Genomic DNA, 16,563 nt, shown 5'->3' on the forward strand with positions numbered 1-16,563 from the left:
GAGTCCCCCCGGACCTCCGCGTCTGCAGCGGCCCGACCCCGCCGGCCTCCGTCTGCTGCCGCTTCCTTGGGCGCTGGGTGTGGGACGTGATGGGTGGTTCCAGGGCTCTCTTCGCGGACATCCATCCCAAAGCCAAGCACGACCCGGAAAGCCAGGGTGTCTTACTTGCCTGTCGCAGTCGCCAGCTCAGAGTGGTTTCTGTGTGTTCCTTTTTTGGTTTTGTTTTGCCTTTTTTTTTTTTTTAAGAAAAATAAAACTTCTCAGAACAAAGTAGGCTATTTTTTCTTAATCGTAATGCTAACAGTGTTGCACAGTTTCCTGGAAGTCTGGGATTTGACACTATTGTGACTTTTATCCATTTATGTGAAATACTCGTAACTACCTCAGAATTCCTCTGTATTAAATAAAGTTTATGCTCATTAATAAAATTACTATCAGTTTAGTTTCTCAGTCTTGCATGCTACTTTTGACAGTTTCCTTTACTCTGATTTTAAACTCTCCAGTTCTACTTAACTAGCTAGGATCCTGAACAGAAAAGACGGCTTATCTTGTGTAATGCTACTTCGCCTAAACTCTGTGCCTAATTGTACAGGTACTGTTTAGACGAACACTAGATCTGTAAACATTTGAACGTACAGAAGGTGAACCTAAGGGCGGATTCCACATTGCAGAGGGAGTTGTGTGTTGTGTGGGTGTGTTTCTGTTTTTGTTTTTTGCAATGCAAAAGGATGAACATAGGGTTTCTTCTTTTCTGTTGGATTTACAGAACCTGAATTTAAATGTGACTTTTTGCTAAGAGCAGGCAGCACAGAGCTTTCCATATGACACATATTTGATAAATACTTGTTAAATGAAAAACAACTATTGCTCCAAGCAAGTTAAACCTGTATTATGTATCTTCCAAGACTTTTCTGTTTCTGCTTTTATTGCTTTAACACCTCACCTTAAATAGTTATAGTGTACTACAAAGTATTGGCAGGTCTCAGTCCTTGGGGAGTTTCCTATAAACTACAGATCATATAATAATATACATGAAATGCTCTGGGGAAAAAAAAGTAGTTGCCTTTCAGATTTGCTTGAGGTATCTGTCATCCCTGAGCAGTCTCAGGAGAGTGGGTGGATATTGTAGAGTTAAAAAACAAGAAGCTTGTGATTGATTAACCAGGAGAAGATGATATTCTTAGAAGAACATAAGCAATAGCATTAGGAAGAAAACGTGTTGATGTAACCAGGAAAGCCGCCTTGACTTGGAAGGAGTGCTGATTGGAGAGAATCAGGACTTGGTGGCTTCGCCAGCTGTGTAGCTATAGTCAGGTTTCCTAACCTCTGAGCTCTAGTTTTCTCCAGTTTTACAATTCCATGATACTGAGTATTGCATGAGATCTGACCTCTGAAATACAAAAATTATATTTGGATTTAAGAAAAGGCAGAAGTTTTGAAACAAATAGTGGTAGAGTTTTTGGCCTTACCTGAAAATGGTTTTAAAAGAATAATGCTAATGGGTGGGTATGAATAAAGATAAGAAAGCAGTGTTGTCAGTGGAAAAAGTCTATGACAAGTAAGATTAACAAAATTATAGAATTTTCAACTTGGAAGTTTTGGGGGTTGGCCCCATGGCTGAGTGGTTAAGTTCTCCTGCTCCGCTTTGGCGGCCCAGGGTTTCGCCAGTTGGAATCCTGGGTGCTGACATGGCCCCGCTCATCAAGCCACGCTGAGGCGGCGTCCCACATGCCGCAACTAGAATGACCCACAACTAAAAATACATGACTGTGTACCAGGGGCTTTGGGGAGAAAAAGGAAGAATAAAATCTTTAAAAAAAAAAAAAAAAAAAGAGCCAGCCCTGTGGCTGAGTGGTTAAGTTCATGCGCTCCGCTGTGGCAGCCCCGGGTTTTGCCGGTTCGAATCCTGGGCGCAGATATGGCACCGCTCGTCAGGCCACGTTGAGGCAGTGTCCCACATACCACAACTAGAAGGACCTGCAACTAAGATATACAACTATGTACCGTGGGGATTTGGGGAGATAAAGCAGGAAAAAAAAAAAGATTGGCAACACTTGTTAGCTAAAGGGCCAATCTTTAAAAAAGAAAAAAGGAAACTTTTAGCTCCAAACCCCTTATCTGATGTAATTGAATGCCTTCTATAAGGCATTGAACTAGACTTTGGCAGTTTACTCCTGGAAACAAGATAGAACTGAAGGAGGGGCTTAATGTTTTATAATTTTAAAGGCAGCAAGCGAAGTAGCATTACAGACTTAGAAGTAAAATCTGTTGAAGCTTCTATCAATACTAAAATGAAAATTTTGGTGCGTGTGAACATTTTAAATTTTCTAAAGAGTTAGATGTGTTGATCATTAATGTAAATGCAATAGAAAAAAAGCAAACTAAACACTTTGACAGAGGGGGTAAATGAAATCCTAGAGAAGCCAAAGTCTAAAAAGGAAAAATAAATGTGACTGAAATAATAGACCTACTGGGAAATTTCATCAGGTGTTGGTATAGTGAATAAAGAACATAGGTAAGAATATGGGAAGTTGAGGCAGTTGATCAGAGTGAAAATGAATTATGAAAACTATGAGAACGTGTTATAAATGTTTGAAAAACTTTAAAAGCCAAAAATTGGAATCAAGAACTTTATGGATGCTGAGAAGATAGAATGATTTTATTGTAACCTTTTAATTGTTTTGTAGCTGTTGTGGTCTTAACATAATTGTCTTAACACAATACAGATTTCATAATGATAGAAGATTTAGCTTTTTACACTTATTTACTTTGTAAGTATAAGCTGCCACATTCCAATTTTATAACTATCTTCTACCACTTTGTATCTGTTTATTTCCTTGCTTGGGCTTCACTCTCATACATTCCACCTCTCTGAATTTTATCAGTCTGTGAATACTCAGGGCAAATTCCACTTTGTGAATAAAGTCATCTCCTGTCATTGTAGCCCTTAGGGATTTCACCTTCCTGTGAGGTCATAACATTATTATTTGTCTCACTTATTTGACATATTATGTACAACTTCTAGACATTCCCTCTGTTGTATTGCCTTTAAGTTTGTAGGAACACTTTTTGCTCCTCCCTTTTAGAAACAGTTGGAAAGCTGATCAAGTGATAACAGGAGACCCAGAGGAGGGGAAGTCACTTTGACCTGTAATTTATCCTCTGGACTCTGGGTCATTCACATCCATTAATTCATTAAACAGATTTATTAGGTGATCCCTTTATTAATTTTTTATATGTAATATAATAAATGTATTAAGTGATCCTCACCTTTGTAGAATCTATAGTCTAATAGAAGAAACTGATAATGAACAAGTAAATAAACAAATGTAAAATTAGAACTTGTGATGAATTAAATAAAGGAAGAGAACAGAATGCTAGGAGAGAGAAAAATGAGGATTTTAGATGGTGTGGTCAGAGAAGGCCTCTCTCAGGTGGTGATATTTAAGTCAAGGCATAAAGAATAAGAATCCAGATAGGGAGCAAAGTTCCTGGAAGAGAGACAAATATGTATGAAGGGAAGAGAGAGCTTAGTACGTTGGAAGAAATGAAAGAAGTTCAGGGTGGCAGGAGCATAATAAGAGAGGAAAACTGCACAAGATGAAATGGGAGAGATGGAGAGAGAGCAGGCCACACATGGCCTTGCAGGGCATGATAAAGACTTCGGTGTTTTACTAAGGACATTGCAGTTACTGAAGATTTTGAAGCAGAAGAATAATCTGCTTGAATTTAAATTTTTTAAAAAATCACTTTGATTGAGAATGGATTGGAAAAAGGCAAGAGTGAAAGCAGACGTTGTACTACTACCATTGCTGAGAATAGGACATGGTGTAGCTGGAACTAGGGTAGCAGCTGTGGAGGTGAAGGAAGGAAAAGGATATATATAAAAGATTTGATTTGAAATACAGAGAAAGAAGAGATGGGAGAGAGGGGGAGGGCCCGCTGACTTTGTGATGGATTGGATGTTAAAGGAAGATGTCAAAAATGACCTCCAGGAGCCTGGCTTAAGGAACTAGATAGATGGTGATGGGATTTACTAAGGTGAAGATGATATGGGGGAGGAAAGATTTGGCAAGAAATCAAGTTTATTACACCATCTTCAAACAAGTGTTTCAGAAGGTGGGGACTGCCTTTACCTGACTGATAGGTGCCTCAGTCAGGATAGGTGTAACTGTGTGACACCAAAATATTCAGAGTTTTGAGAGGAAGGAACAAGCTTCATATTTATGCTAGAAAAATTGATACCTGAAATGATCTTACTTTTTAGCAATGTAGTTCAGTTTTTGAAAGTTTATTTGTGGATACTTTCTTAATATAGATTATATTAGATATGAAGGTTTGAGAAAAAAGTTAACTGGAATGTAGTATTAGATATGTTTATATATTATTTGGGTGATGGTGCAGAAAACAAAAGTCTTGTAGTCTTGGTGTTCCCAGGAAGTAGCACTCTTTAAAGTTATTAGCTTGTAGGCAGCCAGATGTTAAATTTATCATTTTTAATGAGGCTTCTAGTGCTTGTGAATAAAAATTATAATTCAGGTCATTAGTAGCCATTATTTATTGAATAACTGTAGATACTGATGTTTCTGTTATACTTTGGCATTATTGAGTGAAGTTAACTAAGCGTTTAATATTTCTTTTATTATACTTTAAAACTTTTTTAACGAGTAATTTCAAATGTTGTTGTTACAAGGGGACATAGTTTGAAATCTGAAAAAAAAATTATTTTTCTTGTCCAGTGATCATTCCAGTTTAGTTTTCCTGACTAAGCAGCAGCAGTATAAAGTATATTAAATTTTACTCTGTTGGAAATCAACGGCTGTGCTTCTGAAAGATAACTGTGAATGTATCTTCTTAGTTCTTCTATAAGAAGAAGGAAAAAATGGTTAGGATAATGGTTTGGCTTCATATATTTTGCATAAAGTTTATTTTATCTTAAAATGTGATTTATCACAGTTTGAGTAAAGCAAAAATTATTCTTTTTTTCATGGAACTAACTGACTAGAATTCAATATATTTTTTGGTCATATCATCTTTGCAGTGTTTATCTTGAAAAAGACAATTAGATATTTATTAATTAAAATTTTTTCCTCCATTCCAGGAACTGAGCAACTTTGCCTAAAAGAAATTTAGAATTTAAGATTCTAGATTTGGTGCATATTTAATCTGTTTTATAGATGAAGAAACTGATGTACAGAGAAACTAAGTTGCCTGAAGTTTCTTGTCTTAGGGAATATTTTATTTCAGAGATTGCATAATTTAGTGAGTTCACTGTATATCCAGATAGAAGAATTAGTTCTGCTTTGGTGAACATGCATTGAAATCAGTAGTATACAGAGTTTACTGAAGTCCTGTCAGAGACCATCCTATATTTGTTTACCAATTTTTTTTTGAATGATATATACTCTAAATGGTGATTTATAAATACATACTTATGGTTCATCTTGTTCCATTTAGGTTTTTAAAAAAATTTTCAAGTTACTAGGGACATTCAGAAAAGTGTATAAATTTTAAGTATGTAGCTGTATGACTTATTACAAAGTAAACTCGTCTCTGAAACTACCACCCAGGTCAAAGAATAGAATGTTATTGTTACTGGCACCCCAGAAGCTCCCCCCATACTCCCTTTCAATTATCATTCCCATTCAGCCTTCCCAGAGGTAACCATTATGCTGACTTCCAAAACCAGAGAGTAGCTTTGCCTGGTTTTGAACTTTATGTAAATGGAATCATATAGTACGTATTCTTTTGCTTAATATTATGTCTGAGACTAATCTGTGTTTTTCCATGCAGGAATAATTCATTCATTCTCAATGCTGTTGATTCTGATGTATGATGGACATGTTTTCAGTTTTAGACTGTTATGCGTAATACTGATATGAACATTCCTATACATGGCTTTTGGTGCATGTGTGCAGACATTCCTGTGGAGTATATATTTCTAGAAGTGGAAAAGCTGGTCATAGGTATACATATGTTCAACTTTAGCAATAATGCTGTATAGTTTTCCAAAAACGTTTTTCCAGTTTACACTCCTTTCAGCAGTATACAAGAATGCCAGTTACTCCGTATTCAGTTATATGGTTTGATTAAAATACCACTGTTTGAAAAGTCTTTTGCTCTTTTTTTTTAATCTCCAAAAATTACTATTTGACAGTGGATAGTTATTTCTACTTAAATGAGACATAGTACAAAGGAATATGAAACAGCAAATATAAAGATTTTGGGCCCAAAAATGAGTGCTTGTTTTGTGTCTGTTGGATTACAGCAGATTAGAGCAAAACATAGTTTTATATTTTCAAAGTTATGGTCAACTAAGAGACGCTGTCTTTTCTTGAGCCTTAAAAATGTTTGTTTTTTAAAATAGAATGGATAGTGTACCATTTGGGGGTATGGTTTGGGAAGAATGAAAAATACATATTTATAACTTAAATCTTCTTGAGATGGAAGAAAAGAAAACTTTTGGTCCAAGCGAATTTGATAGGTAGTAGGTGAAATGTACGTGATACTTTTAAATAGGGCCCTGGGGAATGAGGCAGCGAGATTATAATAAAGATACATATTATTCCTGAGATGAATAGAAATCTGTCAGAAATGACCAAAGTTCCCAGGGCTACTCATAGGAATACACATCATTATATAAATAGGGACCCATCTGTTGCTTTCTTAGTATGTTTTTGGGCAGACCTAAAGGAGTGCAATGAGATGCTATATGGTCTTATTAAAGTAGTGGGAAATTAGGTTTTATGTCTTTATGTTATGTCAGTAGTAAGAAAAAAAATTAAATTTTTAGTATTCCAAAAAAAGTGGAATTGAGTTTCTCAAGGATTTGAATGTGAAATCACATTTTAGAGGTTATGTTAAGGAATATGTGTCAACACAACATTTGACTGAATTTGAAATGCTAAGTAAGTGGATTTGATGGAAATGAAATCACTGCATAGAAGCTTCTATCTGTTAAATTACTTTATATCAATCAGAAAAACAAGGAAAGCCATGGGAAAGAAAATCCAGGATAGTCTGCTGTCATAGAAGCTAAGAAGTTCCAGAAGGCGGAACGGTTGATTGAACGGAATTCAGAAAACATTTAAACAGCTTTTATTATGGGCCAAGCAGGGTGGTAGTTGGCACTTGAGATGAATAAATTGTAGACCTTGTTCTTCTCAGCACTGAAACCCTAAATAGTATATGATAGATGGGGATGCGTAAACAATTGGAGGCTTCATATAGAAGATAGCAGTTGAGTTTAGCTTCTGCTGTCTGTTTGGTTAGTGATGGCAATTGTTTCTTAGTGGTCAAAGACAAGGATTGAGAGAACATTTGGGTTTGTCTAGGAGGTTATTAGTTGTCTTTGAAAGTACAGTTGCAGTAATTTTATGGGGGCAGAACTAAAGTACAAGAGGTTAACAGCCAAATGGGTAAATAGAGGCAGTAGATCACTTATTTTCAATATTTGTCATTGAATGGAAGGATAGAAATAAGATGACTTTGTACATTTCTGTTAAGGTAAGGGAAATCTGCTGATGCCTAAAGTTAGAAGGGAAGCAGGCAATTGCAAGGGAATGATTAAAGATCCTTGGGAGAGATGGAGTGTGTGTGGGTGTAAGTCCCTTTGAAAGGCTAGATGGATTGGTATTAAGAGGTGAGATTTGTTTTTGGAGAAGAGTCATGCTTCCTCTTCTGAGAATAGCTAGAAGAAAAAGGGACAGATGAAAAGACAGATGCTTCTGAAAAAAAGTGATTGGTGAATTTCATCTGGAAAACCTCGGAAGGCTATGAGGCAAAATTGTCCTTCGGTGAAGATGGGGAAGTTAGGATTGAAGGCTTGAGGAGAGAAAACATAAAATAACTGCAAAGAGCTAGTCTAGAAGGGTAATGAATTTAGACATTTCTAAACAAAAGCAAGGACCTTGTTGAAGGTAAAGGTTAGTATTAACCTTGTATTAATGAGGTATCAGGCATATAATAAATATTATAAATGTTACAAATATTCAGGAAATGTTCATTTAATTGGCCTGAGGCCTGGAGGTAAAAATCACAGTGGTGAGGTTAATACAGTATGGTGGATTTGAGTGAGTGAAAAAGATTACCAGAGTATTGAAGGAGATGAGAGGACAGCATTGGAGATTATTAGTAAAAGAACCTGAAGAGGTCTGGAGAAGCCTAACAGTCGTGAGAGGGTGTGAACTGACTGTAGGCTCTTGGGAAGTCAGAAAAGAGGTGAAAGGTATGAGAGGGAAATCTACATTTATTAAGCACTTACTATATTTTAGGAACTTTGAATGTATTTCTAAACCCTGCAAGTTAGATGGTGATAATCAACGTGGGTCTCAGTTTTCATTGTATTTCAAACTTTGGAAATTCTGCATTTAAATCAATCTCCTGTTTTTAATACTAGTGTTACTGCACAGAATTAGGGTTCTCCTACCTGATGTGCATAAAAAAACCACTTATTACAGCATCAGCTTTTGGGAAGAGAACAGTTTTATTGCTAGATCCATCTGCAGGGAGACAGGAGGCATCAGCTCTTAAATCTGTCTCCCTGATCCAGGGCATGGGGCAAAATTTATGGGATGAGGGGCAGGGCTGTCTGATCTGTAGAGATAGATGATTGGAGATGAGAAGTGAGGTAATCTGCGCAAGCATGGTCAAGCTTCATGGCTCTTAGTAGGACACGTGTTCACAAAATGGTGGTGTGAGTATCGTCTGAGGCTGGAGTTTGAAGCCCTTTGACATCAAAAGGGTCACTTATCCAGCATTTGCACATGCCCACTAGATGGATTGGTGGTTTCAACCAGCCTGAACTGGACAAGGGCAGGCTCTCAGATCCTGAAAGACAACTCTTTTTTTTTTTCTTTTAAAGATTTTATTTTTCTTTTTTCTCCCAAAAGCCCCGGGTAGATAGTTGTGTATTTTTAGCTGTGGGTCCTTCTAGTTGTGGCATGTGGGATGCCGCCTCAGCATGGCCTGATGAGCAGTGCCATGTCCGCGCCCAGGATTCAAACCAACGAAACCCTGGGCCGCCAAAGCAGAGCGCGCAAACTTAACCACTCGGCCATGCTTAATTACTCTGTTGTTAAGATGGGGTCAGTTGCACTGGTCCTACAGGGCCCGTGGTTACATTAATTGAAATTTATTTGGCTTTAGAATATACATATTTATATTTAATTTGATTATGAGTATGATTGATGTTCAGGACTACTTCAGTTAAACAACTTGACCTACTCAGTATCAACTAGGAAACTTGTAATCTGTTATCAGTATCAGCCCAAAATTAGTTATCCTCAATCAGTTTTTACCGAGAGTAGAGATGTGATTGTGTTTTAAAGATTTCCCTTTCTGTGAGATGCAAAGTAAAACTAAATTAAGTGTGAATGCCAACAAAGTAAGTAGTTGACTTTAATCATTAGCTATCTGCAGAGAGAGATGTTAATATAAACATTAGATGAGTATTATTTAGATTAGTGGTTTTCAGTTCTTTTATATCAAGGAATCCTTTGTTTTGTTGAAAAATCCTACTTGAAAGCTCAATCTGTAAAATAAGAGCAGAATATTCAGGCTAAAATCTTTTTTAGGGAGAAAATGGGGGAATAGGAAGTTTAAAGCCCTCTCTTCCCTTTCAGTGGCTAAAGATGACCCAGCAATCCAAGGAGCACAGTTCGAAAACTGTTTACACGGTGCTCTATATGGTTATTTTGCAAGAGTTCTGAGATCAGTACTGTTGCAGTCCCCACTTTACAAATTAAGAAACTGAGCTTCAAAAGTGATTTGCCTAAGATTTCATACTTACTAAGTGATAAAGCCAGGATTCCAACTGTACCAGTCTATTTTCCGAGCCTATACTTTTAACTACTATGCTATACGGCCCCTTGTAGAATGACTTATCAATGAAAGTAGGATTCTTTGAGGGATAACTGGGAATTAAATTTTAAATTGGATCACTGAGGCATTCTTTTGTGTGTGTGTGTGTGGTAAAATATACATAACATAAAATTTACTGTTTTGACCATTTTTAAGTGTACAGTTCAGTTGGGGCATTCTTAAAGTCATAAAAATGGTATATCATTAAGAGGATGCTTTTGAATCTCAACTTTTGGAGTAATATTAAGGATCGAGAGGCTTCATTTTGTTTTGTATTATGATATTATTGAATTCTTGAAAGCATTTGAGTATTTACTATGTGTCATTATACTTGTAGATGTTAGAGATACAAAGTTGACTAAGAACCAATCTCTGCACTCATCTTGTTTAGTAGGAAAGATAAGCAAGTAGACCAAGAATGATAATACAGTGTATTAGGTATGGAATACAAAAATGAGTGCTTAACATTTTGAGGGCTGTGTGTTTGTGTACATATGTATGTATAAGGCTTCCTAGAGGTGTTAGAGCTTGAGTTTAATCTCAAAGACATTACTTTATCAAATGGAGGAAAGTGGGTGGTGGGGAGCCATGTTATTGGCATAGAGAACTTCCTGTACATATTAATGGAGATGTGACAGAGTTTGGTGAACTCAGGCAACATTTCAACGTGGTTTAAACAGGGATTACTTATGGGGGAATGGAAGCAAAAAAGGGTGAAGAGGCATTGATATCTTTAGCAAGGGAATAAAATGAACAAGTATATATGTTGGGAGGGCCAAGATAAGTTTAGGCATACGATCATACTGTTGATTAGTATAAATATTTTAAAAATGAGTTGGAAACTAAGTACAATCAGATATAACAGGTTTGGTGTTAGGAGTTTTTCAGCAAGTCAGTGTAGAATCTTGATCTATATTCCTTGTTCTACAGGTCAATGAGAGGGAAATATATATTTATTGAGCACTTACTATATTTTAGGACTTTGAATGTATTCTTCTGAACTCTCCACAGCCCTGCAATGTAGATGGTCAGAGGAGGAAACAGACTGAGAGGTTCCAAGAACCGCTCAAGGTTACACAGCTTAGAGAAAGCAGGTAAAATTTGAACTCACTCTGGAGCTTCTTATTTGCCAGATATTTTTCTGTTTATTTTATAATTAAATAGTTGCGTATATACATAATACAGTTAGGTTAATCCAAAACAGATCAAGGATTGGTAGAGCTGAAGGTGGAATTTAATAGAGTTGTGTAAACAAATGCAGAGATTGGAATACATGACATTAAAGCCACTTACCATATGGATTTCTGTAATGATTTTGTATATTGTACATTAATAAAACAACTAAGGATTTGTTAATTAGCTATTGGAAATAATTTGGAAGGATGTCCTTTTGGATGACTATTACTAATTGTTTTATTTTTCTGTTAGGTTCTGGTTTTTGCTAGGACTCATGTTGTTATATGTTAAGGTCATATTAGCTTGAGAAATTAATAAATGAAGACAGTGATACTCCTACAAATAATATAATGACCTTCTTTAACATAATTTTTTGGGGGAATTTTAGGTATAGAATGTTATAGTTGATTTCATCAAGAGGAAAAAAGCATGATTTGTTCTAATTAAAAAGTATTTTTAAAGTTAAATCTCAAATAAGTTTTTATTTTATTATATGGAGCTCACTACTTTATATTTTTCTTGCATTTATTCCTTGTGAGGATTTTAAGGTTTTTTTCCCTAATGGAATTTTTATCTCTAGTTTGGTTGGGGTAGGTATTTGTTTTTTAATTCCTTTCTTGGAAGTCTATAGAGTTTTGAAACATTTGTGAATATATGAATAGAAAATAAACCAAAATACAGAAAGTTGAGTTATGAGACACCTTCACAAGTATCCAATCCATACTTGTCATTGATGAGAAAACTGAGGGCCAGAGGGTTAATATGTTGTCACACATTTAGTTAGTACCAGAAATTAGAATTTTTGGTCTCCTGATAGGGGGAAGACAAATAATACTAATAGGTTTAGTCTATAATTTTGGGTAATGAAATTTCTCTTTTGAATCCTTTTAGCCTACTTTGAAAATGTCTGTTTTGTAAATATTAAGTAAATTAAGCAGAGATACATATTAATGTCCATATTAAGGAATTATTTTCAGAGTACTGTTGTTTTCTAAGCAGTTAATTGGGTCACAATTTGGAATATGCTGTCCATACATCTTTTACTCTACTTCCCATAAAATAGCTAAGGATACTACCAAAGGGTAGATTCTATAGCATATCATGTTTCTTGTTCAAAAAGAAGTTGAAAAATACTGAAAAAATTTTAAGTGGGCCACAATAAACAAACAGTGGAGTATTATTCAGCTGTAAAAAAGAGAAGGAAATTCTGACATATGCAACAACAAGGATGAACCTTGAGGATATTATGCTAAGTGAAATAAGCCAGTCACAAAAAACAAATGCTGTATGATTCTACTTATATGAGGTATCTAAAGTAGTCAAATTTTTAGAAACAGTAGAATGGTGGTTACCATGGGCTAGGGGGAGGCAGAAATAGGGAGTTGTTTAGTGGGTACAGGGTTTCAAATTTGCACAATGTTTTGCATTCATCACCACCATCTATTTCCATGTTTTTTCATCATCCCAAACGGAAACTCTGTACTCATTAAGAAATAACTCCCTACTTTCACCTCTTCCTAGCCCCTGGTCACCTCTTACCATTCTGTCTCTGTGAATTTGCCTATTCTAGATATTTCATGTAAGAGGAGTCATACAATGTTTTCCTCTTTTGATTTTGATTTGTATTCCTCTAATGACTGACATTGAGTATCTTTTCATGTGTTTATTGGCCATTCCTATATCGTTTGGAGAAATGTCTATTGAAGTCCTTTGTCTTTTTTTTTTTTTTTTTTTTTGCTGAGGAAGATTCACCCTGAGCTAACATCTGTTGCCAACCTTCTTCCTCTTTCTGTATGTGAGCCACCACCACAACATGGCCACTGACAGACAAGTGGTGTAGGTCTATGTGCAAGAACTGAACCCAGGCTGCCAAAGTAGAGTGCTCTGAACTTAACCAGTAGGCCACTGGGGCTGGCCCCTGTCCATTTTTCAGTTGGGTTGTTTGTCTTTATAGTATTGAGTTGTAGGAGTTCTTTATAAAGTCTGAATATGAAACCTTTATCAGATATTTATTTGCGTGTATTTTCTCCCATTCTGTGGGTTGTCTTTCTGTGGATGAGTCTTCCAGCTTTGTTCTTCTTTTTCAGGATTGTTTTGGCTATTCTTAGTCTCTTGAAATTCCATATGAATTTCAGGATAAATTTTTCCAATTCTGCAAAAAAGTCATTGGAATTGTGATAGGAATTGCATTGAATCTGTAGATCACTTTAGGTAGTGTTATCATCTTAACAATATTAAGTCTTTCAGTTAGTAAATAGGATGTCTTTCCGTTTGTTTAGATGTACTCTAATTCCTTTCAACAATGTTTTGTAGTCTTCAGTGTCTATATCTTGTTATGTTCTTCATTAAATTTATACTTAAGTATTTTATTCTTTTTAAGGCTATTGTAAATGGAATTGTTTTCTTAATTTCTTTTTTGGAATGTTGACTATCTTCTAGAAATACAACTAATTTTTCTGCATAGATTTGTATCCTGTAATTTTGCTGAATTTGTTTATTAGCTCTAACTGTGTGTGTGTGTATTATTTATAGTTTTCTATAAGATTATGTTATCTGTGAATAGAGATAGCTGTACTTTTTCCTTTCCAAGTTGGATGCCTTTTATTTTACTTTTTTGCCTGTTTTCTCTGGTTAGATCTTCTTAGATCTTGAATAGAAGTAGTGAAAGTGGGCATCCTTGTCTTGTTCTTGATCTTGGGGCAAAAGCTTTGATTCTTTTATCTTTAAGTGTGATGTTAGTTGTAGTTGTTCATATTATGGCCTTTACCATTTTGTGGAAGTTTCCTTCTATTTCTGTTTTACTGAATGCTTTTATCAGGAAGGGTGTTAGATTTTGTCAAATGCTTTCCTGTGTCAACTGAGATGATGATGTGCCTTTTCCCTCATTCTGTTAATATGATGTATTACATTGACTTTTGTATGTTGAATTACCTTTGCATGCCTAGGATAAGTCCCACTTGGTCATAGTGTGTAATATGTTGTGTATATATGTGTATGTGTATAATATGCTGCTGGATTTGGTTTGCTATTGAGTTTTTCATCTATATTCATAAGGGATATCTTTTTTTTTTTAAAAGATTAATACCTGCACTAACATCTGTTGCCAGTGGTTTTTTTCTCTTCTTCTTCTTCTCCCCCTCCCCCTTCTTGCTCCCCTCCAAAGCCCACCGGTATATAGTTCTGTATTCTACTTGTAGGTCCTTTTAGTTCTGCTATGTGGGACACCACCTCAGTGTGGCCTAATGAGTGCTGCTAGGCCTGTGCCCAGGATCCCAACCAGCGAAACCCTGGGCCACTGAAGTGGAGTGCACGAACTTAACCAGTTGGTCATGAGGCCAGCCCCCATAAGGGATATCTTTAGTGGGGTATTTGTTGTTTTTTGTTTTTCTTCTAATGTCTTTGGCTTCAGTATCAGGGTAATGTTGGCCTCACAGAATGAGTTAGACAGTGTTCCCACCTTTTCACATTTGTGGAAGAATTTGAGAAGAATTGGTATCAGTTCTTTAAATATTTGGTAGAATTCACCATTAAAGCTTTTTGGCCATAGGCTTTTCTTGTTGGGAGGTTTTTGATTACAGATTCAATCTCATTACTTGTTATGGATCTATTTAGATTTTCTATTTCTTCTTGAGTGAGTTTTGGTAGTTTGACACATAATTTGTCCATTTCATCTAGGTTATCCAATTTGTTGGTGTACAATTGTTCATACATTATTTTATAATCCTGTTTATTTTTATAAACTCTGTATTAATATCCTCTTTTGGGTTTCTGTTTTTAGTAATTTGGATCTTCTCTCTCTTTTCTTAGCCAGTTCGGCTAAGCTTTGTCAGTTTTCTTGATCTTTCAAAGAACTAATGTTAGATTTCATTGTTTTTTCTCTACTGCTTTTCCCTTCTCTATTTCATTTACCTTAACTCTAATTTTTATTACTTCTTTCCTTCTGCTACCTTTGGTTTTAGTTTACTCTTCTTTTATATATCCTTTAGGTGTACAGTTAGGTTATCAGTTTGGGATCTTTCCTTTTTTTTTTTTATTTTTTTGGTTAGGAAGACTGGCCCTGAGCTGACATCTCTTGCCAATCTTCCTTTTTTTTTTTTGTCCCCAAAGCCCCAGTACATAGTTGTATGTCCTAGTTGTAAGTCATTCTAGTTCTTCTATGTAGGATGCTGCCACAGCAAGACCTGATGAGTGGTGTGTAGGTCCACACCCAGGATCCGAACCAACGAACCCTGGGCTGCTGAAGTGGAGAGTGCGAACTTAACTGCTCAGCCACAGGGCTGGCTCCTGAGATCCTTCTTTTTTAATGTAGTTGTTTACGGGTATAAATTTCCATTGGAGCATTGCTTTTGCTGCAATTTATAAGTTTCACTATGTTGTGTTATCATTTTTATTTATCTGAAAGTATTTTCTAATTTCTCTTGTTATTTTTACTTTGACTCATTGCTTATTTAAGAGTGTGTTGTTTAATATCCATATATGTGTGAGTTTTCCAGTTTTGCTTCTGTTATTGATTTCCAGATTTATTCCATTGGGATCAGAAAGATACTTTGTATATTTTCAATCTTTTAAAATTTATCAAAAATTGTTTTGTGGCCTACTATATGGTCTGTCCTGGGGAATGTTTCATGTGCACTTGAGAAGACTGTATATTGTGCTGTTGTTGGGTAGAGTGTTCTATATATGTGTTTTAGGTCTAATTGGTTTATAGTGTTCAGATCCTCTACTTCCTTGTTAGTTTTCTGTATGGTTGTTCTATCCATTATTGAACATGGGATATTGAAGTCTCCACCTATTATTTTAGCACTATTTCTTCCTTCAATTTTGTGTATTTTTGCTGCATAAATTTTGTGGCTCTATTGTTAGGTTCATATATGTTTATAATTATTACATATTCTTGATGGATTGAATGTTTTATCAATATATAATGTTCTTTGTCTTTTGTAACCTTTTTTGACTTAAAATCTGTTTTGTTTGATAATAATATAGCCACGCCAGCTCTTTTGGTTATTATTTGTATAGGATATCTTTTTTCATCCTTTCAACCAGTTTGTGGCTTTGTATTTAAAGTGAGTCTCTTGTAGACAGCATATAGATGGATCATGTTTTTGTTTTTATCCATCCTGCCAATATCTTCTTTTTAATTTGAGAATTTAATTCATTTACATTCAGAGTAATTACTGATAAGGCAAAAACTTATTTCTATCATTTTGCTATTTGATTTTTTTATGTCTTACATACTCTTTGTTCCTCCATTCATTACTGACTTTTTAAAATATTTAATTGATTTTTTTGTAGTGTACCATTTTGATTTTATTCTTTCCTTTTCTGTATATTTTTTAGTTATTTCCTATGTTGTAATAATAACAGCTTGTTTGTATGTCTATGAGAATGACCTAATAGAATGAAAAAATTGATGACTCAGGAGAGAAAAGCAAGAATGACTGTTGCAGTGTCCTTGAGCAGGTGGGAGTGGGAAAGGAAGGTGGAGGAAAGAGAGTATTAACTTTTTACTGCTTTGTCTTGTTA

General features: G+C 35.5%; 2 protein-coding genes across 7 annotated transcripts in view; one reads left to right on the top strand and one right to left on the bottom strand.

Moving 5' to 3' along the window:
- The window catches only part of LOC124250195 (basic proline-rich protein-like), a 1,642-nt gene extending 1,521 nt beyond the window's left edge, over positions 1-121 (bottom strand). The window contains exon 1 of the mRNA XM_046682032.1: positions 15-121. Within this exon, the coding sequence (XP_046537988.1) occupies positions 15-121 (107 nt within the window). The remainder of the gene's footprint in view (positions 1-14) is intronic.
- CHD9 (chromodomain helicase DNA binding protein 9) overlaps positions 1-16,563 on the top strand; it is a 228,453-nt gene that overhangs the window by 51,061 nt on the left and 160,829 nt on the right. Inside the window, exon 2 of one of the 6 annotated variants that reach the window (XM_046684200.1) lies at positions 10,873-10,955. The exons of 3 other annotated variants lie outside the window; for them this stretch is intronic. The gene's annotated coding sequence lies outside the window, so the exon portion shown is untranslated. Of the gene's footprint in view, positions 1-10,872; positions 10,956-16,563 lie in introns of those variants that run through there. 2 more of the 6 variants (XM_046684202.1, XM_046684196.1) reach the window with 2 other exon arrangements.

The sequence above is a fragment of the Equus quagga genome, chromosome 13 (assembly GCF_021613505.1).
Source record: "Equus quagga isolate Etosha38 chromosome 13, UCLA_HA_Equagga_1.0, whole genome shotgun sequence".
Lineage (NCBI taxonomy): Eukaryota > Metazoa > Chordata > Mammalia > Perissodactyla > Equidae > Equus > Equus quagga.